This window comes from Festucalex cinctus, chromosome 20 (genome assembly GCF_051991245.1).
Source record: "Festucalex cinctus isolate MCC-2025b chromosome 20, RoL_Fcin_1.0, whole genome shotgun sequence".
Lineage (NCBI taxonomy): Eukaryota > Metazoa > Chordata > Actinopteri > Syngnathiformes > Syngnathidae > Festucalex > Festucalex cinctus.
The window spans coordinates 17320542-17347488 of NC_135430.1; the positions used below are offsets into that span (position 1 = coordinate 17320542).

At 38.1% G+C, this 26947-nt stretch overlaps 2 protein-coding genes across 8 annotated transcripts in view; one reads left to right on the plus strand and one right to left on the minus strand.

Moving 5' to 3' along the window:
• The window catches only part of adarb2 (adenosine deaminase RNA specific B2 (inactive)), a 318324-nt gene that overhangs the window by 84567 nt on the left and 206810 nt on the right, over positions 1 to 26947 (plus strand). The gene's annotated exons all lie outside the window — the stretch shown is intronic.
• Positions 1134 to 26524, minus strand: pfkpa (phosphofructokinase, platelet a). Of its 5 annotated transcripts, XM_077508426.1 has the most exons (23): positions 26278 to 26524; positions 24049 to 24122; positions 22667 to 22744; positions 21822 to 22011; positions 21533 to 21698; positions 21389 to 21433; positions 21197 to 21305; positions 19432 to 19527; positions 17989 to 18081; positions 17630 to 17755; positions 17281 to 17345; positions 15729 to 15798; positions 15062 to 15208; positions 13100 to 13170; positions 12880 to 12967; positions 11286 to 11438; positions 9281 to 9433; positions 7210 to 7374; positions 5679 to 5740; positions 5483 to 5594; positions 3827 to 3926; positions 2934 to 3039; positions 1134 to 2065 (listed from the first exon to the last, which is right to left on the minus strand). In XM_077508426.1, the coding sequence occupies exons 1-23, from the start codon at positions 26369 to 26371 to the stop codon at positions 1909 to 1911; spliced, it is 2520 nt and encodes an 839-aa protein (XP_077364552.1). In that variant the 5' UTR covers positions 26372 to 26524; the 3' UTR covers positions 1134 to 1908. The 5 variants fall into 5 exon arrangements, with proteins under 5 accessions (XP_077364552.1, XP_077364550.1, XP_077364551.1 ...); XM_077508424.1 differs by lacking the exon at positions 11286 to 11438; XM_077508425.1 differs by lacking the exon at positions 9281 to 9433.

Below are 26947 nucleotides of genomic sequence, written 5' to 3' on the forward strand. Positions count from 1 at the left end.
ATGGTTATATTTTGTGGTGGTGGTAAGCTACGGCCATACACTCATCGTGACATGTTTGGTTTGCTATTTTTTCCCCCGAAGCTATATATGAGGGGCAAATCATTGATAGTACAATTCTACACAACTGCAAACTACGGAAGCATATTGCATTCACTTTGGGGTGAACTGTTGACATGACTTCTTTTTTTTTTTTTTTTTTTTTTTTTTGGTGGAAGGTTTGTAATCTCAATATTATTGTTTCCCCTGTCAGAAGAAAAAAAACAGAAAAACACATCTGAAAAAGACAAAAAATAAATAAAAAAATATTTAAAAAAAATTATTCATATATATATATATATATATATATTTTTTTTTTACAGGACTGTCTCATAAAATTAGAATATTGTGGTAAAGTCCATTTTTTTCTGTAATGCAATTAAGCAATAATGCCATACATTCTGGATTCTTTACAAATCAGCTGAAATATTGCAATTCTTTTATTGTTCTAATATTGCTGATTATGGCTTTTTTTTTTCTTTTTTTTTTACTTGGTCTGAGGAAATATTCTAATATTTCGATATAGGATATTTGAGTTTTCTTACGCCGTAAGCCATAATCAGCAATATTAAAAATAATAAAAGGCAATATTTCTCTTGATTTGTAATGAATCCAAAATGTATGGCATTTTTGCTTATTTAATTGCATTCCAGAAAATAATGGACTTTATCACAATATTCTAATTTTCTGAGACAGTCCTGTATGAGCAAAAAAATAAAATAAAAAATGTCAGAAAAACTGAAAAAAAAATCCCCTAAAACCGAAAATTAAAAACAAATACTTAAAAAAGCCCCATTAAAAAAAAGGCAAGTGAATGCAGCACGCTTCCATAAAAAAAATAAGTTGATTACTAATAATGTATCATTTCTGTATGAACCCATCACAATCCCTTTCATGATTACCATTTTACTGTGTGCAGTATCTGCGCCGCTAGTGCATTTTTAATGTAACCACACTGAGACAAATTATGCTTGACAACAACAGATGGGATGGTGACTCATTAACAGGAAACAAATGAGATATTTAATGGCTCTTAAATATAAAAGTGGATAATGTAAACGAGTAATAAATGAACAAAAAACTCAGTCACTAATAAATCGGGTACAGATGTCAACTTGATTTTTATTCTTATTCAACATCTAACGTGTTTGTGCATTGTTTCAGACAGCTACGGCAGTGCCTACAGTTTGACACACAAAATAAACGATGTCAAAAAGATAAATATTAGGTCTCAGTGTAAAAGCCGGGCACATACTCCTCTTTGCTTGCGTTCTTAGCTGTTGCATCTCACATGCATGCTGAGGCTCAGACTCGTTGCAAATAAAGACGCACTCACTAAAAAGTGAAGGATATTGAACTTTGAGATGACATTTCAGGATGAACCTAAAATGCACTGTAATCTTTTCAAGTGAACTTAATTTGACCGATACAAGACCAAAAAAAGTTTAGAGAAGCTCAAATGAAGTTTACCTGTTAAAGGTTCGAAATGCATGTTTGGGTTCGTCCTGAAATGTCCACCCGCTAACTTTTTTTGAGTTTGGAGCGGTGTACTTGCGCAGCTCTGGCCTCAGAACCTGCCGACGTAACTCGAGACAGGGAAAGTGCAAAATTGAACAACAAACATGACATTAATGAACATCCACAACATGTCTGTGTTGGAAAAGCCGTTTTGCGTGTGTGGAATGAAGAGTACAGTAAATGTGCATTTGTCAACTAGGAACACTTCCGAGGTTAGCTTACAGGTCAACGACTACGTCCACATAGTAGAGTAAAAGGTGTTGCTGGCGCTGTTGGACAACATGTGGTGTTCACACCTTCGGTTAACACACGGGCTTGGACTTTGTTGGCCGCCGTTGCAGCGCCGGGCGCCTTTCACATGGCCACAGAGGCGTCCGAGTCTTTGGGCCGGTTGTGCACGACGTGTTCCAGCTGTCCTGAGTCCGAGACGTCGTAGCTCGTCTTGTACTTGGCCAGGATCTTCATCAGGGGGCGGAGCTTTAACCACCACTGCTCCTTGGGGATTCGGTGACTGTTGACAGACAGGAGACCAAAGATACACTTCACCGCCTGCCTTATATTATTATCATTATTATTGTTATTATTATTATTATTATTATTATTAAACCCAGTCAAAAAAACGTATTACAGTTTCTGCAAACATCAGCAAATCTAAGTTAATGCTTTAAATGCCATTTTTAATGCAACTTAAAACTAACTTAATGCCCATTTAGTACTGCATACACACACACACCCATACAAATATGCATTTACTCTTTATATATATTAGGGCTGACTTCCTCAGTTAATTTGCGATTAATCACACTGTATATCTGTTCTAAAGGTACAACAAAATATATTTTTTTCAAGTTTTTCATTCTCTTGTTAACATATAAAGTGGGAAAAATATGGTTACCAAATACAAATGTGGTTGTATCATTTAGTTCATTGATACAGTAATTTTATAGTCATTCATAAAGTTATTTGAAGCTAAAAAGAGATATCGGTACTAAATAGTGAAAAGGAATGTGAAACATTGACTCGGCCAACATTGACAATGAACATTGAGGTACTATTCTGCCCCTAGATGGCATTAGTGTTTCATGTTGGACATTGGTGACAATTGGTATTTGGAACATTAAGCAACGTGCACTTCAGGCCATTTTGTGAATTGTAATATATATATATATATATATATATATATATATATATATATATATATATATATATATATATATTGTGTTATAGTCACACACAAAAAAAAAAGGTTGGCACCTTATAGGTTTCGATATAATAATAATTAGGGGGCGGGGCTAGGTGAATTCTGAATTCATTCTTAAAAGGTTCCACGTTATCATCTAATTACATTGAATTAATAAAAAATTATACATCATACATACACAAAATCAGTCTCCCCCTTCAGTTGTACCACTGGCTGGAAAATCAGAGCTCTGCGGCGCATTCCCAGCAAGCAGCAACTGTCCTCAGTGTTAGCAAACACTCTGCCTGCAAAAAAAAAAAAAAAAAAAATCATCAGAGAAGTTAAAAATAGACTTAGCGGTATTTATAGGCAGCAGCAGACAGTCAATTGTGGCAAAGGAACTGATGAGAGAACAGACATGACTACAAAGAGACAAAAGCAACATTGAGGAAACGGGTTGCCAAGCTACAAGAACTAAATGTGCACGTGACGCATGGTTCTCCAACTTGAAGCAATGAAAAAAGGTATTGTGGGAGCGTGACACATACAAGCCTGGTGGATTTAAAAAAAAATAATAATAAATAAAAAAACCTAGCCATCCATTGAATTATGAATTCGAATATGGAAGTTGTGGCTGGTGATAGTCAGCACACAGTGGTTGTCATGGTAGCGCAATGGATGGGAAAAACTGACAAGGACATGGAGCTAAAAAGAGGAAGATGTCATGGAGCCAGCTTAAAAATAACAAAACATACATTTACCTTCGTCTTATGTCATCCACCATGCGAATATGAAATAGATAACAAAAAGAGACAAATTTGGACTTGAAGTGGAACTTTAAGACGCATCATACTTCAATATATTAATGTTAACTGTGAGCTCAGGGATTTTTTTTAAATGTAATTATTGACAACACTTTGATGTAAATGATCTATAAATAGTATCCTCTTGAGCGCGTAAAAATACATCAAGATGCCAGGTCGAGCGACTCCATGACAGATCTCAATAAATGGCACACCTCACTGGGGAGGGAACATCGACTACTGTAGCATAGATCATTTCTCTGATAAGAGATCATAATTCCGGGCTCACCTTGTCTGAATGTCTCCACCAGCTTTTTGGTGACCCACTGCATTGCCTTGGCAGAGATCTTGGTTCCAAAGTTTCGGTCAAATGGAGATGGAGCTCCCCCCTTTTTAAAGCAGTGAATGAGTAGGCATTCCTTTTTAGTGACAACAAATATTTTGAATATGGATGGGCATAGTAATTGGTCATTAGGAATTCTGCTGGTTGTGATGAATTTATATCACTGATATTTTATGACATTGACATAATTGAAGGATGTGGCATGTCAAGACTGGGGTCAAGTTGTATATTACTTTTTTTAAAATGTGCAGAATTTTACAAGTTGCTTCATGTTAAAGATGAGATAGCTCTTAATATGAAAATAAAAATGCACTGAGCTGTCACCAAAGTCTTACAAATGTAATTATGCCATCTAGTGGCAGAAAAATGTCAATACCTATTTTAATTCAATTTTATGAATTATAAAATTACTGTATCAATGACTAAAAAATGCAGCCATATTTCTATTCGTTTAACATTTCTCCCGCTTTTATGTTGAGTATGAAAATTTAGAAAAATATTTTATTTATAATTTAGAGCAGATATAAAATTTGCGATTAATCGTGAGTTAACTATTGAAGGCATGCGATTAATTACGACATTCCTAATAAACATAATTACTCAATAAATAGTTCATGTTCCTTTCCAATTTGCTTGGAAAGATTGATTTCCTCTTGTTCGTCTCGTTTTCCGACATTCTTAAACTGTTTCATACAGATGCATAGAACTGCCAATGTGGAGTAAAGATTTATGATTGGCAAATATATTTGAACATATTTACAAATATGTTTGAATGTATTTGCACGCACGTTGGAATGTACCAGAAAATACATTGAAGCGTATTTGCAAATATGTTTCACCGTATTTGCAAGTACATTCGAACGCACTTGTATGCTAAATGCTAAAAACAATGTATTTTGTCCCATAATGCCATAAGGTATTGACTTGCGAATGTGTAAGTTTAAAAAAAAAAAAAGAGCATTTTGACTAAATTATACTAAAACGCTTGATGAATAAATACGTAAACAACGTTAATTTGCAATTCTTGATTTATTATGTCTGCAGTGCATGATTTCACATAGTCAATATCTCATGGCATTATGGGAGAAAATGCTCAGATTTTAGCATTCAACATCCAAGTATGTAAATACAAAAGTCCTGGCAAATATATTTACCGGTAAACATATTTGCCAGTCAAAAATCTTTACCCCACATTGGCAGTCCCACACTTGTGTAGTTTCTAGTTAAAATGATGCAGAGAAAGAGTAAACAAAGCAGCTAATAGTGCATCAGACGCCAACAAACTCTCACTTCTCTGCATTCCATATTTAAATGTATGTACGTACTTGTTGGTTGCGTTGCTAATTCCCAAATGCGCGTTATTATTTTGTTTTCTGCATCGGCTCACTTGCTGCATTGAAAAGCCAATGTCTCCTCTGGGATTCATCAAACGAGTTTTTCATCCAGTTTTATCTGTGCTAATCTCAAGGCGCGCAAAGTCGAAAACAAAACAAAGCCCATCTGCGAGGAAAGGGGAGGGGCTATTGACAAAAATCCCCAAATATAGAAGATATTACATTGCTCTTATAAGGACTTCTGGTGCTCAATCAAACGTCAGCATACCTGCTGCATGTGTCCCAGCACATTCTTCCTGCAGTCAAACACGCCCTTGCCTTCTTCAGTGTATAGCTGGTAGATGAAGTCAGTGGTGTAGTTGTCGTTAGAGTTCTCGTTCCTAACATAAAAACAACAGCCTGGGTCAGGTGCGGCGATTTTCAAATATGTTAAACTACTGTCATTTTAGTAACACTTTTTAAACCTGAGCACTAAGCCTCGTTGAATGCTCGTCTTCATTTTCTCCGTCAAGTGCTCAACATTGGCCTGTGGGAGGAAGAAGACAAAAAAAAATTGCATCTTGCTGACATTTCTGTCATGAGTGAAATTGGAAGTACAACATTGAAGTTTTAAAGAGACTTGTAGCGACCGGACGAGGAGTGGGGGAAAAAATGTTGACTATGTGATATGTGGCATCTCCCAACTGACAGTAGCAATACATCAGCATCGACCATCATCATCGCTGAGAAACATAAAAAGGAGACTCGTGAAATACATGGCTGTTCTTCTCTGTGTTTGTTCTGAAGCATCAGACACATTTGATAAATTATGGCCACTAATTGACAGCCCCCCACAAGGTTAGTAATTACCGATAGATGCCATAAGATGGTGGCAAAGCAGTATTTTTCAACAAAGTATAATTAGACTACGTGACAGCCTGTCTAAATGAAGCTCCTCACCTCACTTCAACACTGATGGGCAAAAGGTGGGTCTGAGTGGCCACTTCATTAATTAAAAAAAAAAAAAAAAAAAAAAAGAAAAAAAATACTTTTTTTCCCCCACAAACTCAAACAATTCTTCAAAAAATACTAATTAACATTCATTATACTCATTATGTAAAACAGGGCGAAATAGGGGAAAATAATTAACATTTCTGGCAAAAAAAATACCCAAAATACGTTAAAAAAAATAAATAAATAAATAAAATACTGTAAAAAAAATATGCAGGGGTTTACTGGAGTTTTAAGTTGTAATACTACAATTCTCCACTAGATGGCACATGTCTTAGTTGCACTTACACCAGGTTTTTTACTGCTCTATATTACAATGTGAGTATGTTTAATATTTGAAAGTGCCTCAATAATAATAACACTTTGAGTGAGAAAAAAAAAAAAAAAGCACAAAATCAGTTGGTATTTGCCATATTGAGATCGTTATTATTGGTAAAAAGAACTGATAATCATGCATTATACTTATGTAAAAAATATATATATATATATATATATGTTCGAAAAAAAATATGCAGAGGGTTATTTTTAAGTTGTAATAACACAATTTGCCACTAGATGGCAGACCTATCTTAGTTGCACTTACACCAGGTCTTTTACTGCTCTATATTACAGTTTGAATATGCCTAATATTTGGAAGTGACTCAATAATAACACTTTGAGTGAGTTGATGTTTGTGGGGGGGGATGCACAAAATCAGTTGGTATGCAGTTTTGAGCCGTCCATATTTAACATTAAAAATACAGAATCAAACATTACATACATTACAGCACTTTGAGTTGCATTTTAAATGTATGAAAGGTGCTATATAAATAAAGTTGATTGAGTGATAATTTGCCATACTGAGATTGTTATCGGCAAAAAGATTGTGATAATGTATCACGAGTTATAAGACGATCCAGCAACAAAATGGTGCATTTTCAATGTTGTTTGCTCGATGCAGATTGAAAATAAATGTGCAAACGTAATGTTTCCACATTGTGTGCTTGGACTGAGATGATCGGTCACCTGCAGGTCCCTGATGTCAAAGGGCTCCTCGTAGATGTACGCGGCGTCCGCCCCAGCGGCAAGGCCTGCGACGGTAGCCAGGTAGCCACAGTAGCCCCCCATGGTCTCGATGATGAACACGCGCCTCTTCGTCCCGCTGGCTGACTGCTTGATGCGGTCGCAAGTCTGATGCATGCATATGTGCAACGTTAGTATGTGGTAGTTTATTAATGCAATAAATGTCGTTAAATATTTGTGAGGTTAAATATGTTAGCAGGCAGAATCATTAGGGAGGAGACTTTTTTTTTTTTTTTTTCTTGGACCAATGATATGTGAATAACAGCAGCCAAACTCCAGTTTACAAAATACTATTTTGTGGTTGCGAGTCACGGAAAACAATTGTTTTTAAAAGACAATAACCGAACAAGCATGACGTCAAATTGAAACCAAATTCTACATGCAGTTCAATGCCAACAATCAACATGCTTTGCTTCAAAACAAGACACTCAGCAAATTCTACCTGACTATCTCCAGGTGCAGGATCAAACCACCTTCTGTCTAGACATTATTACTGGCCAGAAGGACTACATTAACTAATTTGCTCCCAATAACGTGTAAATACGTTTTTCCGTGTACGTAGATCACGTTTTGTGCACGCAGCTCAGGTTTTGCATGTATACAAGTAATTTATGTTTAGTATGCCCCCCACTGGCCAGGTATGGCTACTACATTTAGATGTGTGTACTTCCTGCTGGGGTGAAGGTTTAAAAGCAAGATGGCTGCCTTAGCTCTGGTTGTGTGTGTGTTTGTGGGAGGGCAGACGAGCTGTTGGCAAACCTCTCGGCTTGTTAAGGTTTTTCAAGCATTATTATTAGCTTTATTTGACCACTTTTTTGACATACTGCAATATTTCAAGCCTCAAGGATTAGCATTGTCCCGTGTCAACTCTCCAAACTACTTCCTGATCTCATCGCCTGAACAAACAATTGGTGAGTTCATCACTGAAGCCCTGCTGAGACCTGCACTTGCTCTTGAATTAAGAACATTGAAATGTTTGAAAAACGGCAGCTAGCTTAATAGAGAGAGACTTTACTGAACATTTTTCAACAAACATAAATGCATATGTATTTGTGTCTGGCGACGGGGCGGCCATCTTGCTCCTCCCATCTCGTAAGCAGTCTACTGCACAAACTATACGGTATACGTACAGATTCGACATATACAGCTATAGAGGTGGGGGCGGGGCTTTGTGATGGGGTGGTCACATTTTTATAACAAGTAAAAAAAATATATAAATGTGTATGTGCTGCTGAAGACCCCCTTTTTTCTTAGTCATTTCCTTAGACCCCAATATTAGATTTGGCAGAGGCATCTTTTGTTGAATTAGTTATCATTCTTTAATTAAAAAAAATATAAACATGTATTTAAGGAAAGTTGTAAAATGTCTTAAGTCCTCTTGTTTATATTTAACAAATTCAAAACACCATATATCATGCTGCTTCCACTAAGTACTGTCTCAAATGTTCTCCAATTTCCATACTGTAAATGTACAGCATCATATGCCGAAAAACGTTTCTTGGGAGGAGCAATATGGCGGCCTCGTGGCTTCAAAAGTATTGACTTATCGTCTATCCAGTCATGTATTCAGACCAGTGGTGGTGGTACGTCTTTTCTATGAACGAAATGTATTTATTTATTAGAGCAGTTTAATTTTAATTAGGCATGTTTTGGCCACCTACGTTCAAAACCCACTCTAATCGCCGGGTGAGGTTAATGTTCCATGTACTATTTAAACTATAATTATGATCTCATCTAATTAGCATTCTGAAGATGAAAAAAACATATGAAATCGGTTATTTTATTTGTATTCTTATTTTTTTTCAACAAAAAACACACCCACACAAGCTTATATCTGTCGTTATCATGTACACAAAACACAAAATTGTGCTTTTTTTTTTCTCCCCAATATGACATTTTTTTTAATATATATATCGGCAACCTCGCCACAATATCATGATTGTTATCATAGCGTGATAATATCATATTGTTCCATCGCGAATACAAATTGATGCGAAGGATCCAACCGCCTTACCTCCACGATGGCATTGAGCGCCGTGTCCGCGCCAATACTTAGATCTGTACCCGGCACATTGTTACTTATGGTGGCGGGCAGCATACACATCGGGATGCAAAACTCCTCATAGGTAGCGCGTGCCTCAAACAGCTGCAGCAGACTCTCAAGCGCCTGAAGCGGCAGCATTTAAATATGCGTTAGAGCCACCCGAAGGGGGCACATCCCTCTTGTTTTCGAGAGGGTATCTGCCCTTCCGGCTCTCCCCGTGTGATTGCCCCTTTTAGCACGGTGTGAAAATGGATATGAACGAACAAACATGGAGAATGGAATAATGTGGGAAGGATGAAGTAAAGGACTTTGGAAAGGCATCAAACGAGACGAATCGAGCATGACCATTAAAGAGGAAGTCAACCCCCCCTCCCCCATTTTTTTTTTGACAATAATATGTTCTATGCAGCCCCACCAATTCTAAATATGTTATTCTCCTTAATATTGCGTTGTTGAATATGAGTTGAGCAGCAAAATCCAGCTGTTTTTATCCATCTCAGTGGGGGCGGCCATTTTGCCGCTTGCTGTCGACTGAAGATGTAATGTATTGACAATTTTTGACGTAAATATTTTTCAAAAATGTTTATATTCAAATTGAAGTACATGGGTTCAGACTTGGCTTAAAGTTTTCAAACATTTTTTAATTTTTAATTCTCAAAATTAATTGTTACTCAACCAGACAACCAAGGTCAGGGCTCGAGGTCAGTTTTCATTGAGATACCGTGGGGCCCAATTATGGAAAACAAATTCATAATTGTGTTTTGGGTGTGTCTGTGGGTACGATCATGGGGATGTTTTTTTTTTGTTTTTTGTTTTTTTAAATACCTTTTATTGTATTATGGATGTCCAGCACTTTGAGTTGCATATTTGAATTTATGAAAGGTGCTATATAAATAAAGTTGATTGATTGATTATATGTCTCTATCTGAATACAAAAGTAAGCTTTAATGTCAAAGAGATTTGGTGCTGCAGAAGCTTGACTGATTGGATATTTAGTATTTAATGTGTGCTTTTATGGAATTATTTTTGCGAAAGTAATAACTCCGTTATGTTGAAGATATGTTTGTTGAAACCATATATAGCATTGGTACTAGTATATTTTGTTATTAAAATGTTAGTTTTATTATTCTTAGGTGAGGCTGGAATGGGTTTCTACCTCACAAATTTTTTGCTGCCATATTTCTGCCATATATATATATATATATATATATTTTTTTTTTTAAGTGTAAATAAACGAACAAAACAACCAAGATGACATCAATGTTGCTCAGGTATAAGGTGACAACCAATCACAGCGCAACTTCAGAAAAAGTGAGCTGTGATTGGCCGAGACCTGAGCAATTGTGATGTCATCTTCAGTCGACACCAAGTGGCAAAATGGCCACCCCCGAGATGGATAAAAATGGCTGGATTTTGCTTCATAACTCATATTCCACAAATGTAATATTCATCGGAATGTCATGTTTAGACTAGTGAGGTCACGTGTAACATATTATTGTCAAGAAATGTTTCAGGTTGACTTCCACTTTTAAGTTGACGGCCATAACTGCTGTATAATGGCAAGTGTCGACAAGGCAAGCTTTGATACATTCAGGGAGGGAAACGGACGTGAAAATGGCAGATGGTGGCATCGAGACGTCCCACATCATAATATTGATGGTGAACGTTTATGATGAAATTGAGCAGATGTACTATACAATCGGCGTTTAGCATGTATTGTGAGCCAAGACAATATCACAGGCATGCTGTTAAGCCCCCATTTGGATGCAACTGCAGGAGTACCCAGTTCTGTCGCACTTGCACCATGCCTCCGTGTTCCCGCTGCGCTACTTACCTTTGCCTCAAAAGGAGAACGACATATATCATCTTGCGTTCTTTGTCATGCTATGGGAAGGCTGTGGTTGTCAAAGGCTAAGAGTGCAAACGTGTATTTGTGTACTGCTCAGCTACTCTAGCTGCCAGGCCCACGACTTACAGTAGTAATGGCATCCAGAGCTGTGTCAGCCCCAATGCTGAGGTCTGAGCCCGGTATATTGTTGGAGACCGTGGCCGGGACCATGATCATGGGCACACAGAACTCGTCATACTTCCCGCGCGCCGTTAACAACTCCAGCAGCGACAGGAAGGCCTGCAGGGCAGAGCCGAGTGCTTTAGTGGTTTGCGCTTGGGTGGCGCTTTTGCCGGGTTGGGGAGGGGTTGGAGGGTGAGGGGGGGATTGGTGGTTTGAGTGGGTGCTACTTGCCACAAGGAAGGGGAAAGACAAATGTGGAGGGTGCCAAGGGGAGGAGCCAAGCCTATCACGACGGAAAGCAGCGAAAAGACAGATACCACTCTACGTACTGTACGTTTATGAGTCTCCATGACACACACAAATACATATCTCGACAAACAATATACAACACTTGCAGACATTTCAGTTAGAAAGAAGCAGATGACACTGATAGGATTGTATGAAATGAACTATAAATAACAAACTATTTTATTCTACTATTAGTTCACTTCAAATTAAGTTCCATATTGAAAAACCATTATGAGCATGAATACAAAAAAACTGGAAAAAAGGGAGGGCTGATGGGAATTAGCAATAAATACCACATCAATTTAAAAAAAAATGCATTTAGTGAAGTTAATGGTTATATATAAATAAATAATGAATCAACATTCAATTTAAAATTGATGGGGTTTGACACAAAAATTCATCTTGTTTTATATGATTAGTTACTTAGATGTACTGATATAAATAAATGTATCCTTAACTAAAATAAATAAATCAATAAATATATAGATACATAGTGGTGGCTTGAAATACGAGTTCATTCAAAATACTTATATCTCAAATCATCTTTCCCGAATGATATAAACTCAAATTCCCTTAATCTGTTCCAGCCTTGCCCCCCCCCCAAAAAAAATAAAATAAAAAATCCAAACATAAATAAAATATATTAATGGGGTAGCACTGCAAATGTACAAATAATGAAATACAGAATTGAATCGTATTTGTCACAATTGAATGGCAAATGTGCTGCTTTTTTTTGGTTTGCCAACCTTGGCTACTTCCGGACAGACAGACAGACAGATGGCTGTCATCAGTAAGATGCTAATATATTAATTGGTCTTTACAGAGGGTAAATAATCTGACTGTGAGTACTGTTATATTGTCTCTCTACATGTGTTGCTGCACATTTGTTGAATCCATTGCTATTGACAGGCTAAGCTATGTGTTAAATACACATTGTGTAATTCTCATTATTTTACGTTTAACTATGCAAAAGTTCAAGCTGACGTAACAATAAAAAAGCTTGAAGCCTCGTTTTTGAGGAATTTTTTAATTATTTTATTTTCCAAGTGTCGCTTATTGCGAAGTGAGTTGAATTCAATGCAACCATTCAACGCAAGTCTGTGCTCGCAATTCAAAAACAACCAAACAATAATCAGCCAAGAGAAAAACTTGCAAGTCTAGTCACTCGTATTTCAAGGCACCACTCTGCCGTACATTATATACACAATAATAATGTCAAAATAAATAAACTGCTAAGTTTATGGGTACGGGTGTACGGTTTGTAACATACCTCAAATCCACCAATCACCAGCAGTGCATTTATGTTGTGAGTTCGCATCTGCTCAGCAATTTTGCCAACATGCTTTGCGGGAAGTGTTCTATGAAGAAAAACAATTTTAATAGGGGTGATAGTCATGAAACTTAAATCCATCACTCATCTCAATTGAATCACTTGTTCCAACAATTTACATGCCCCGTTTTTACAGTCACACAAGCCATGATGACTTCACCTTTTAGTTCCCAACAGAGATCCTCCCTGTCCTGTCCATCCTCCAACATCAGCCCATTTAATCTCCTTAATCTGAAAGGAAGACAGGAGCAACACGTGCTTGAACAAGTTACTTCGATGACTTTTGTCCTCCTGATTGCTGTCGTCGGTGGCATATAAAACATTTCCTCTTTGGGGTCACGGTGTTAAATGAAAAGGGATTTTCTTGCACACTTTCTTTTTTCCCGCAAGGAGAGGTAGCGGACCTGTAGAGCGGTGAAGTAGAGAAATCTATTACTCCCTGCTGGTCTCATTTTCTTCGGGTCAATTGGAGCAGCCAGTTTTCAGATAGCACAGAGTGCGCAGGGGATGTTTAACTAACCAGTGGTATTGGAGACAGTTTGGTGGAGATAAATGGCCGCATTGTTCATTATGTGCTGGCCTTTGAATCAGCCGGAGTTGGCTGTCGAGGGAATTAAGGTTACTGATCGTGAAAAGGTCAGGACAGGATAGAAGAGGAGAGATGTGCAACCGGTTTGAACAGGAACAGACAAAAAAGAAAAAAAAAAAAAAAGATTTACCAGATTACAGACTAGTCACAGAGCAGAAAATTAATCACTGTCTGGTTTTAATTGCTAACCTGGTTAAAAGAAATCTCATTGTTTTCATAATTCACATCATGTGTCACATGCTGCAGTATGACTCGATATGTTGTTCTATGACGACCTCTACTGGACAAATGCATTACTGCAACAGATTTAGTGGAAGCCATAAACATTATTGAAGAGACTAAAGCTCACCATTTTCTTCCACACATTCACCGAAGCCTTCTTAATTTCAAAATAAAATGATTTATATTAAATTCAAGGCATATGTAGAGGATTTATTGGTGAATAAATTAAACGGGGAGAGCAGCCTTTTCATCGAATTTGGCCGTCTTTACCTTGAATTCAGAAAGCGTTGTGTTCTTGTATTCTCCTTCTCTGTGAAACTTTAGAATGTTCCTTTAGTTTTGCTAGCTAGCTAGTTGTGGCATTCCAAATCATGCATTTTGGTTGCTAACTCCCATCACTCAACTCAACTCTATATGTATACTGTAGAGTATTTATTTATTCATTTATTTACTCTTTGACTGCCAAACGTTATACAAAAAAGCAACTTCGACAGTGCCGGCCGATTTCGAGTATTTGAACTCATTTTTCAAGAAAAAAACAGAAAATTGGGTGGTTTGACTACATAAACATGGATACCACATGAAAGATCGCATTCCATTCTTCCGTTAGGAAAAAAAAAAGTATATTTCTACCTCCGTTCTTTAGTAATCACCATTTGAAAATAGGTAATTTGAGTGACATTGAGCGAAAATTGAAAAGAAAAGGAGAAAACAAGCTTTATATGAAAAGATTTTCTCCATAAAAGTGACTTTGACACTAATAATTTTCTTTAGTGATGTTCTGTGAATTAGATTTAATGCGACAAAGGCTTTGATCATTCACGCCATCGTTGAAAACATTCAATTTCATCATATCAGTCACGTTTCATTATAATTTACTACATATGGAGTCAATTGAAAAGAGATGCACTGCTGCCATCTGCTGGCCATAGTCAGTCGGTGTTTTTGAATTCACAACAAGGCAGCGCTGCACAAGACGTTGCACTGCGCATTGAGGAAAAAACAAAACAAAACGGTAAACGTCAATTAACGTTTATGGGGTCATTCATCAGGATTTTAGCATACGCCATTAAACGTTTTTGGCGGTCAACGAGTTAAGATTGGAACCCAGATTCAGAAGATACAATGAAAACAATAGAGGAACACCCTGTTGTTACGTTATACATGTGAACTCATCTTGCACATATTCGTCAGAACAAAAACATTTCTTTTGCATGTATCTAAATCACCAAGATGCTTAAAGTTTGCGTTGATTTAGGTTTAAGAGAATTTGTGAGAAAAATAAATGCCCTATTCCAGTACTTAACTTACCTGACCTTTGTAGAAGCCCTCAAACCCATCATTGACAGCAAACATTTTGTGGCCCTCGGAGATGCCCACCCTGACAGCAGAACGGACGGCCGCGTTCATGCCTGCCGCAGGTGCGCCCACGTTCAACACAGCCACGTTAAAATTACTCTGTTGACATAAGAATCACAGCAAAAAAAAAAAGTATCATCAGAAACAAAACTGTTTTTTTTCTGAACTCGCTCTCAAACGTTTGAAACGTGACATCTGGAGCTACAGTACGGGATTTGTTGTAGCAGTTAACCGCCAGGCACTACAGAAAGAAATCAATACATGCGTCATGTTCGGCTCCAAGGTACACGCTCCAACTGCCTTGATCATTACCACAGACGCAGGAGTGCCCCTGATGGGAACGGCGCAGCGCCAGCCAGGCCGCGCCGCCTGCACACTTGACTGATTTTCTGTCCGAAGCTGCCTCCATAAGCGAGGCATAGCAGCAGGCTGCAAAAGCCCACTGGGGAGTTCAGCGCAGTCACGCCTCTCAGCATGGAGTAAAGACGTCTGGAGTTGATATAAACGTGTTCTTCTCACATCACTTATTAACTATAAACCGCGCTTTAATTGCTTGTTTGTTTTTATTTGGAGCTTTCAACAACTGCACATCAGGTGAAGAAAAATTGTTGTGACTTACTGTGGGCAGTTCAGATTCCGGTTTACGATGAGCCAGCAATTTGTACGTCTTCAGGTTGTTCTCAAAACTCCTGCAGTAAAAATCAAATAAGACGTTTCATTCCATCCATTTTCTATGCTAATTAGCTTGTTCAGGGTCAACGGAAATATTCCACCTTGGAATTATCAAGTCAATTGCAGGGCACAATCGACTCCTTCTTAACTCATTCACTCCCAGCCATTTTCACAGAAGCAATCCCGTTTTACTGGATTTTGACTGATTTTGCAAGGCTCACAGAATATTGTGTTCAGTTGCTATAAAAGCATGGAACCTACCAAAAGAAAGATTAAAGTCTCTTCTTTCATCAGGAAAAAAAAAAACGTATGATTCTATCTGTTTCCGTTTTGCAGCAATTAGCATGAGAAGAGAGCTAAGTTTAATCAGTTTTCACAAAGAAATTTAAAATTGTAAGTAGTTTAGCTTTTTTTCTACATGGCCCTGGTTGATCTCCTTTGCTCTGCTGCCACCTGCTGGCCGTTTGTGTAATAACTACCATTTCTGCAACCGTTCTTTGCAGTTGAGAGGCTGCATCAAAGCCTTCTGTATGCTCTAGCATAAAAAAAACAAATAAACGTATAAATACGTCTTTGGGACACTTAGAACATAAAAAAAAACGTATTTACACGTTATTGGGAGCAAATGAGTTAAAATAATCTTCAGTCATTTTTTTCCAGATTTTACAGGATTGGAATCACAAATTGAACCATTTGTAGGGAGTTAAAATCATTCCAAATCCCCGTAAACACAAAATATGTGATCTACGTACACAAAACGTGATCTACGTACACAAAATCTGAGCTGCGTGCACAAAACGTGATCTACGTACACGAAACGTGATCTACGTACACAAAGAAGCATATCTTCAACTACAACAACAAAAAAATCTTTCAAGTACAAAAAAATGCTTTGTGTACGTAAAATGCAATTCTAAAATTGCTGCTAAAACTCGCGTGACTTTTGACAGTGATATTCTGCCGATCAGTTTTACGTGCAGAGAACCCATGATCCACACGCGCAAAGCCAGTAAACTTTACAGCAGGGGGCGCTGTTGAATCAGCGCCGTATTGAGAGAGAGTTTGGCCAACTCGTTGAAGAACGGCTACGCTGTGATTGGTCAATTGCAACGGCACGTAAAACTGCTCGGTAGAATATCACTGCTAAAAGTCACGTGAGTTTTAATTGTAGAATAGCTTTTTACGTACGCAAAACATTTTTTGCATTTTTTATTTTTTTTTTGTAGTAATTGAAGATATGCTTCTTTGTGTACGTACGTAGATCACGTTTTGTGCACATAGATCACGTTTTTTTGTGTTTATGGGGTTTTGGCATGATTCTAACTCCATACATTTGCATCATGAGGAGATGATTTAGGCAAAATAATAAGTTTTAGAAAAAAAGACTTGACCAATTTGTCTTTGTCTTTTAGCTCGTAAATAGCAAAATGCTTTGTCATGATCGGGGAAAAATAGTGAGGATGTATCAGATATAAATAATATCAGAGCGGTTCTCTTACCTGCCACGGAGCTTAACGGCTTCTTCAAACTTTTTTCCGTCCATTGCCTTCTGCACCTCTTGAGTCTAAATGGAAAACAGCAGCTCTTGAATTGTAATTGCAATTAATTTTTGTAGTTATTTTAGTTTATTTCGTTAGTTTTCCTTAACCAAAATAACCTTACTCCCCAACAAACAAATGACTACAAATCTAACAAATAAATTACTGGTAATCATATATTTACACATTTCAAGGGTACTACATACCAAGAACTACAATGTACCAGATAAACACGAGCGTTAACAAAGCGTTTGTTTCTCATCCCCACTTCACTTACTGAAACTTATTGTAAGTCTAATGTTGTACCTACCATCTGGACACATTCCATCAGAGGCAAGCGCACTGATTGGTTACCGCACAGCGACACCACGCAGGCTGGCGTGTTGGCTGTGGTCTCCAGCAGGGCAAGAACGGCCTCCACGCCCATTCGGCTGGCCTGCGTGAACAGACAATCAACAGTAATGCCGCTTAATGACACTTCAATTTTTGTGGTTCACATTTACTATTATTAACTGGACTACAACGTACACATAAACTTGCTGCAGAAGTTCAGAAATAACCAAGGGTCAAAATGTAGTACTTGTTTATTTCTTCCGTTAAGGTCTTCCTCTTTCTTAGTCTGGCATACTCTGTTAATCTGTTAAAAAGTTAGTGATGCAGTGAACATACCAGGATACGATCAAACGCAGAAGGGGTCCCACCTCGCTGCACGTGCCCCAGGATTGTCACTCGCGTGTCAAAACCCAAACACTTGACAACAAGCTGGGGGTATAAAATGCAGAAATGGAGCTATAATCGCCAAAATACTCATTCCTGAAACGCTATATGACAGTAAAATGTCTACAAATGGTATCTAAAAATCTTTATAACTCGGGATGTAACGATTCACTCAAACCCAATTCACAATTCGATTTTAAGTTTGTGAGTTTCAATTTGATTCGATTTATTTATTTATTTTTTGGTTAAAAAAATGACTCATTTGATAACCAAAATATGTTTTTGTTTTAACGTCTACACTTCAACACATTAACTTTTTTTTAACTTTTTATATAAAAAAAAAAAATTGAACTAATAATGTTGACTGTTTACATTTTTGTCTTGATATCAGTGCTTTGTGGTTAAGGTTAATATTTTTGCCTTCTATTTGTGCACTTTTTCCCCCTTGCATTTGTTTTTATAGCTGCTTGTTTGAGACAAATAAAATCAAATCAAAATCTAATGCCAAAGACTAAACAAGTACTGTATAAGAATGAGGCCCTCTACTGGACTAATACGACACTACATCAACGTATGTCACCGTGAGTGTAATTCAAAACACGATAAAGTGCCTCATTAAGTAAACGAGGAGCCACTTACAAAACTTGAATCATTAAATAGATTATTTACAAAGATCTAACCAAGTTTTTACTGGTGTCTACAAACACCCGCCAAACAATACCGGATACTCGCATAACGTGTCCGTCCCCAAAAACGGTCCGGCTAGAAGCGACGGAAAAACTGCGCACGGCATAACAGTTAACGTGGCGTTTTGAATCGATGCTTTTCATCGTCACATCCCTCTTTACAACAGTAAATCAGCAATCCGTATTCAATTATGCAACCACACAAACATGGCCACTAAACTGAACTCAATAAAAATCAAATTAAAATAAATAAATAAAAGCTGAAGAGAAGGGGAAACAGCAAAGCACAAGCAAGCCATTCAAATTTTTCAGTCATGTTAGTCATGTGCAGGGCGTGGGGTGCAAGGACTTGAACTCCACATCAAACTGGAAACACATTTGGATGCTGTACACAACAATAAGAGTGCAGGGTCAGGGGATAAATTCTACAGAATCAAAACAAAAAAGCCAACAATAACGTGGGATAGTTTTGTATAAACGCCGCTACATTTTACAAATGCTCAGTGGTGTCCTAAGAGTCATATTAGCAGCTGTCATAGTAGCAGCAGTATCAGGAGTGAAGGGGGCCTTACCCTACAAGAGTGTCGGACAAAGCATTCCAGAAACACAGCGACAAAGTCAAAGCCACATGAGGGCAGCAACAAAGTAGTAGAGGTCACATAGGAGGCAGTCGGAGGTCAAGCGGTGGAACCCGCCACACTGTACTTACATCCTTAATACACTCGGTAGTAATTGGCTTGTTGTTACGGTCAATCGCCCCTTCGGCTACTATTATGATATTCAGCCTTTTCATCCCTGCTCGATTCTACAGGTGTGGCGGAGAGACAGCATGACAGAAAAATTGTGAATGTGGCTGTGACGTGGGCTTTCAGAAGCACAGGGACCAAGACAGGAAGTTGTTTTTCCTTCGCTATGACAGCCTAAATGTTTGCAGAGCTGTTTGCTCGTTCTTATTAGCAATATCCTGCTTTACTTGCTGCTTTGCCGTCATAATATTGCAGCTCATAAGATATTGATGCCATTTATCATGGCACACAATGTATCTCCGCTGATTTCCACCAGTCAAGGCTCCATGCTTCTGGCTTCCCCTTTCTTTGCACGAATGTACTCACATCCTTGACAATACTAGATGTTATGGGCTTCCCGTGCCTATCAATGGCTCCCTCTGCCACTATGATTATATTCAGCCTTGTGCCCCTGGAACGGGTCTGGATCACAACAACAACATCATTTCTCCAAAAGTGGAAAATGCATTGAAACACTGATAAAAGATTGGAATAGGTTGATAATTTTATTTATTTTTTTTAACAATATTTGAGTAATTGAAGCAAATTGTGAGTTTTTTTTTCCTACATGCAAATAATCATTTATATTTATTTCAAGTACGGGTATTTGTATTGGTGTCGATACAAGCCTTATTTTAAAGGTATCAGTACTCGTGATGGGGCCAATATCTCTTGTGATCATTTTATAATCAGGAACTTTCAATTAGAAGAATAGACAATAGATAATTTTGTGCAATATTAACTCATTCACACCCAAAAAACGTGCAAACACGTTTTTTTTTATACTTTGTCCTTCACTGCCAAAAACGGCTATACACGTTTTTGTTTTGTTTTTTTGTTTTTTTTTTTTAATGCACGTGCATACAGAACGATTTGATGTAGCTTCTGACATGAAAAGGTGGCTTAAAGCAATGATAGTTATTACAAAAAACAAGTGGCAGCAGAGTATAAGAAAACAGCCAGGGCCATGTTGTAACAAGGTCTTTTTGAAAGGAATGTGAATATTGATGAAACTTAAATATATTTTAATGCTAATTGCTGCAGTACGGAAACGGATACAAACGTACTTTTTTTTTCTTTTTTTTTCTGATGAAAGAAGAGACTAATGGCTGGGAGTGAATGAGTTAAGAACAAATGCTATATTGGGTTACATAGATCTTTCTTTAAAAAAAAAATGCAGGGATAATTTTATGTTACATAAGTACCGGTGGTATCAGTACTTGGTGACTATATCGGTGACTACTCAAAAGTTGAGTACCTGCACGGTTAAAAAAGTAAAAAATTTCAAGAGTGGTAAAATTCTCAAATGTTTTATGCTACTATAAATACTTGACTTTGACTTGATTAATTCACTCACCTTGAAAGTGAGAGATAAAGTACTGATTAAAGTGTCTGGTGATAACACGAGAGCCTAACAATAAAAAGCCACACTAGAATGTGCACATTATGTTAAATAAACACTTTTTGTTGAGACTGAGCTAAAGCTTCACACGGGCCTTTAATATGCCACAACTTGAGGCAGTGTTGGAGGACGAAAGGCACAGATCGAGATTAACTGAGATTGAATTGCGATGAAAATAAAAATATTTGCATGTAGGATAAAATACAATTTTAAAAAATTGGAAATGTATTATTATTATTATATTTATGTATTTTATTTATTAAAGATGGGAGCAAAGACTGTGTTACCGCAGACAGTTTTTGACACATCTTCTCTTCCCAGCCATCCTCCGGAGGCATCTCCGGAATTAACACCCAATCTGCCCCACAAGCCAGGGCGCTAACCAAGGCCAGGTAGCTAAAACAACACACACAATTACAGATTTTGTGTGCTGTATGAATTGTGATAAGGAATCTTGTACTACTATGATAAAATCTTACCCGCAGTGTCTGCCCATTACTTCTAAAACAAATGTCCTCTGGTGACTGTAAAATAACAGGTCAAAAGATTATCGAGGGCAAAATGTGCGGAATTCCAAAGACTCAGTTGAAGTCAATCATTGACCTAACCGAACCAGCTCTCACCTCTGCGCAGTTGTCATAATCGCATCCACCACCTCAATGATTCGGTGTAGAGCGGAATCTGTGCCTATTGTCATATCAGTTCCACAGAAGTCGTTATCAATGGAGCCCACCATCCCCACAATGTGAAGGGCGGAGTAAGTCTGAACAGACTGCTGCTCAATAGAACCTGAGAAAGGAGAAGTACGCTGTGGTCAGATGAAAACTCATTGGGTTTAGCTACTTCTTACCTCCACGTTACATGTAATGTTATTTGCCAAAAGACACGAAATGTGTCTTGGAAATGTTGTACCTTGCTCGACCAATTCCGCGAGCAGTCCACTCCATTCCTCCCTGAAGAGGTTGGCTCCCGTCAGGCTGCCATCGCCACCGATCACACACAGGTTGGTGATGCCAAGCTTCACCAAGTTGAGGGCAGCCTTTAGACGCCCTTCATGGCTGCGGAAATCTTTGCAGCGGGCACTGCCGATGACTGTACCACCCTGAAGATTTAAGAACATATGTTTTTTTTTTTTTTTTTTTTTTTAAGTGGGATTGTGAAATACTTGTCCAAACTCAACAGTAGTCCTGCAACATGATTTAAATCTTGAATCTTAATCTTTAACATCTATTAAACAACACAAAAGGGAGAGAAGACGCTCAGGTCAGAGGCGAGAGGAGAGGAACTGACTGATGCAATTCACTCCTGCACTCTCTGAAGATTACTCTCCTCACCCTCTCTATTTATTTGGTTTTCCACGCCCCTAGTTACATGGGTGTTCCAACCCTAAAAATGCAAATGCAAGGCATAGTTGGTCGGAACACGGTGTACTTGTTTGTCTATGTGTTGTGCATGTCAGTGGAAGATTGCTGAGTACATGTATGGTCAATTTGCAATCATTTCTTAACGGAAAACAGGCGACCTCAGCAGACTGGCTCGAACCATTCTGCTGCGTTAGATGTTGTGGTTCTTCAGCTTTTTGAGTCATCTTCAACTAGCCAGGCTATGTGAATGTGAGTGGGAACAGAGCAAAGCATTCTTCACTGCAAGCAGAAGCAGTTCTTCATTGCAGCAAATGCATGATAACTTTCAAACACCTTTCAAAAGAGATCCTCACATGAAATGAACAATTTGCAATACCCGTTGTTTATACTTACTACTTGAAGCATGCTGGAAACACTTTCCCATGTCGCTTCTGTTATGTTCTCCCCTCCATCCACCATACCTTGATACCCCTGATTAAATACAAAATGCAAAGTTGATGTACAAATACATCTTTCTGAACATGCAGTCATTTAAAATGTGTGACTGGTGTGGTTTTTAATCCCCCAATTTCCTAATTCTGGCGATTTGATCAAGGCATCTATTACAAGGTTTCTACAGATATCAGCAAGACGCATACATACATGTTTACTGTATACTTTATATATATTAGAGTTGTCAGTTGATTACAATGTTAACTTGCAATAATCGCATATTCCCATGGTTGACTTGCAATTAATCGCACATTATATCAGTTTCAAATGTACAATAAAATAATACCCCGAAATTTTCAATACTCTTGTTTATTAACATAAAAGTGGAGAAATACGGTTACCAAATATAACTTGTGTTTGTATCTTTTCAACCATTGCTGCTAAAAAGGTATACTAAACAGTTAAAAGATGTGTAAATCACTGAGTCATACATTTGTGTTGAGGTAATTTGCTGCCCCTAGGTGGGATTAGTGTTTCATGTTGGGCGTTTTTTTCTTTTCCAACATGAATTAACTCATGGAATTCAGGCGACTTTGTTCACTGTAAATTACAACTAGTCACCAGTCTCCACAAATTAATATATTTTTATCTTCTTTATGTATTGCTAAAATTGTGTTGTAGTCACTCCTTTGTAAAAAAAAAAAAAAAAAAAAAAAAAAAAAAAAAAGCATAACCAACATTGTTTTTACATCAATTGTATTTAATGCTTTTTTAAGGTAATTAAGGCCTTAATTTTAGCAACATCCATTCCATGACTGTTAATACTTTTGACCCACAGAAACCGTGCCACTAACTGAGGCGATAAAACAGCCCAAGCACATAATGTATACTCAAACGTGCTTAGCTGTAGGGTGTTTTTGTCAAAACACTTGTCGCCATATTTTGGTTTAATTTGTCCACACAACATTTTCCCAGATGAACTGTGGTAGGTCAAGATAGCCTTTGGCAAAGATCACGAGTAATAATAATAATATTGACCAGAACAATATCTGTAAACACCATCTCGGCCTTTACCGTGAGTACCTGAGTGGGGAGAAATCTTTCAAACAAGGCATCAAGTGAGTTATATAACTGCTGAGCAAGGAGGCCCGTCACACACACACACACAGATGGGTGGGAACAATGGCTGTGTGTGTCAAGTGCGGCCTCCTGCGTGAAAGCAAACTAACTATCCCAGTCTTTGACAAACCAGACAACTTGGTGTAGCCGTTATACAAACAAAAAAATAAAATAAAATAACAGTGATTGGTTACATTCTACTCCTACAATAAGTTGTGACTCACCTCACGAATGAAATAAACCTTTGCTCCCACATATAAGCCCATTCGAACCACAGCACGCACAGCTGCATTCATCCCTGGAACAAAACAAACAAACAAAATGTTTAAAATAACATTCTACTGCTACATATCAAATGTCATCCATAAAAATCATAGTTTTGACTGACAACATACGCTGGACTGATGCGTATTTATTACTTGTATTGCATAACATCCAGGAAACCAGAATAGATTGCTTGAATTCAGTCTGTCTGCATTTAACTGTGTGTTTCTCTCTGACATTTTTATCCTCTCCCTTTGGCAAGTAACCATCTTTGGTCAAAACGTTTCAATGCTCCTCCTACAGTCTCTCAGCTACTACTCTTGCGGGCCAAAAGAATTCGGTAACCACTAAGATGCCGCTCTGTGACTCGAATGCTGATGCCCGGTTTATCAAACACCGACGCAGCTCGGAAAATGAGCAGTTGAAACCCACAACAGGAAAGGTGGACGACTGTCGGAAATAAACAATGAGGCTGGTAGTTTTCCCAACAGGAATTGGCTCGTGCATGAGTTACTAGGCAACACAGAGGCCATTAGGGCAGCAGACGACAGAAAAGGAGAAATCAAATTAGTTCAAACACTGTGGGAAACCCAGTCACCATAAAACTCAAATAGGTTAGGGTTTCTCATTATGCATGAATGACACTGTCTGGTGCAGAGTGAGTGAAAGGACCAAGCCACTGCGACATAATGCCTTCTGACACTGGCGTTCAGATCTTGTCAGGCATGCATATCGTCCTTTTTTTTTTTTCTGGCCAACTAAGGGAGAGTGCTGAGAACAACTCATCAGCAACACACTGCAACTGTTGTATCTGCAGTTATAGAGCAGAAACGTAATCCTTGATGACATATCCAATCCTATGTCCAGTGAACAAAGTACAAATATAACTATAAGATTTGGGTTTTTGGGGGGTTGCATATATTCAACCTAAAACATGAGAATATTGAATAAAATAAATACCAAATAAATTAAAGGACCCTGACAAATAACCCTAATAAAGACAATAAAAACAAACTAGACTATTTGAAGCGCAAAATAATTCAAGTTCAGTAAAAGTACTACTACTACTACTACTAGATAGAAGAGCACGAGCGGAGTCTGGAATGGACTACTTGAATATGAATGCTAATATATCGGATTTCTAGTTATATTTCTTAATTTGCAAAAGTCAATATGACATAAATAGAGAGTTGACATCCAAGAATGTCAACCTGATGATGACACAGCAGATTCGGAGAAGCAAAAATGTTCCCCAATTCATGAATTTTAGGGTAGTTGTTTTATGTTGTCAGCTTCAAGAATGAATTGAGGCAAGTGTTCTCAATTTATTCTCAAAACAAAACACAACACATATGCTATATGATGTCTCCACTTCACTTTATAATAACTCATTTTGGCGACAGGATTTGTGATTTACCCAAGGATTTACTGCTTAATTATTTTACTATGAAATGTTGACATGCTACTTTGTTCCGCTTGGACTTCATCAGTTACAGTTAATTATAAGAGTTACGGTATTAAGGAGACAAGCCGTTGTCCACGTGACCAGGGTTTCCTCTCTGACGTCAGCAACACGGACAGAGAGAAGCAGCCGCGTTGTATGCGACACATCACGTACACAGGATGAGGTCATTCCACAACAGGCCCACTCGGGGACTGACTGCAAACCTCAAGTGACATCTGCTCCAAAGCCTCAATATTGACTTTACTCTATTTTTACGATTTCGTTTATTTCCCACGTGACAGTGATTGGAAGAGGCCGACCACAACAAGCCATATAATATTCTGTGGCCCCGTTGATTGAATGCAAATTCACATGCGTTGGAAATGGTTGAAATCGTGCTGTCAGTAATGACTGCTTCGTGAATGTAAATTCATAATATTGCACGACCTTGATATCCCTCAGCTGTCATTGTGCGACGCGGCAGGAAAAATGTCAACAATAGCAGGATGTGTCACGTTAGCATGCTAGCCAGTCTCGAGAATGAATGAGTGCAACACAGACGTTATATATTGCTGCTGGTTATTTAATTACTGCGCATTAGTTTATATACAGATGACATCATCGGCTAATAATTCCATCATTGACTGTGGTGTGTTTTAACAGTCTCGGAGGCGGTTGAACGTGATTACGCAATCATATATTTAATAGTGTTATTGCACAGTATGCACTGTATACTAAACAGTACCTTGAGCATCCCCTCCGCTAGTCAGCACGGCGATGGCTTTTCCTGCTCCGGAGAGGTTCTCAAAGAATATCTTCTTGGATTCTGACTGTGCCATCTTCACAGTTTACACCAGTATTCCGATACAACCGATGAAATAAAACCAAATGGTTTGATGAAATTGCGGCGAAATGACCGTGAAGGGCAGCAGACTACCGCCCACCTCTGCTTGGCTTCGCCCGCTAACCTCTCCTTCTCCCTGTTCCGCATCTATTTGCTCATTTGCGTAGCATGAATGACCGTGGTGGTGATTGGCCCTTGTGTCAGCCAATCACATCTCGAGGCTCGCCTCCTCTCCCGTGTGTAAACCAATCGGAAGAAGGCTGGCCGGATGGCGTTTGCTATGACTTTGACGAGCCGTGTTGACAGGAAAGCTGCAACTGGCCATCATCGAGGCATATTTCACACGAATGTGAATTAAATCAATAAAAATATATATTTAAACAGATATAAAAAGCCACTGAGATCGAGGATGAATACATGAGACACTCCTCTGGAGTAGGTATAAAGATATGAACACGAAATAGCAGCTTAGCCTATGTTTCAATTATGACATCCATTGAAACATACTGTATGTTTCAGATAAGGTCAAAGTCGAATTTGTGAATACAGTATTTGTTTTCAAAGCTTTTAA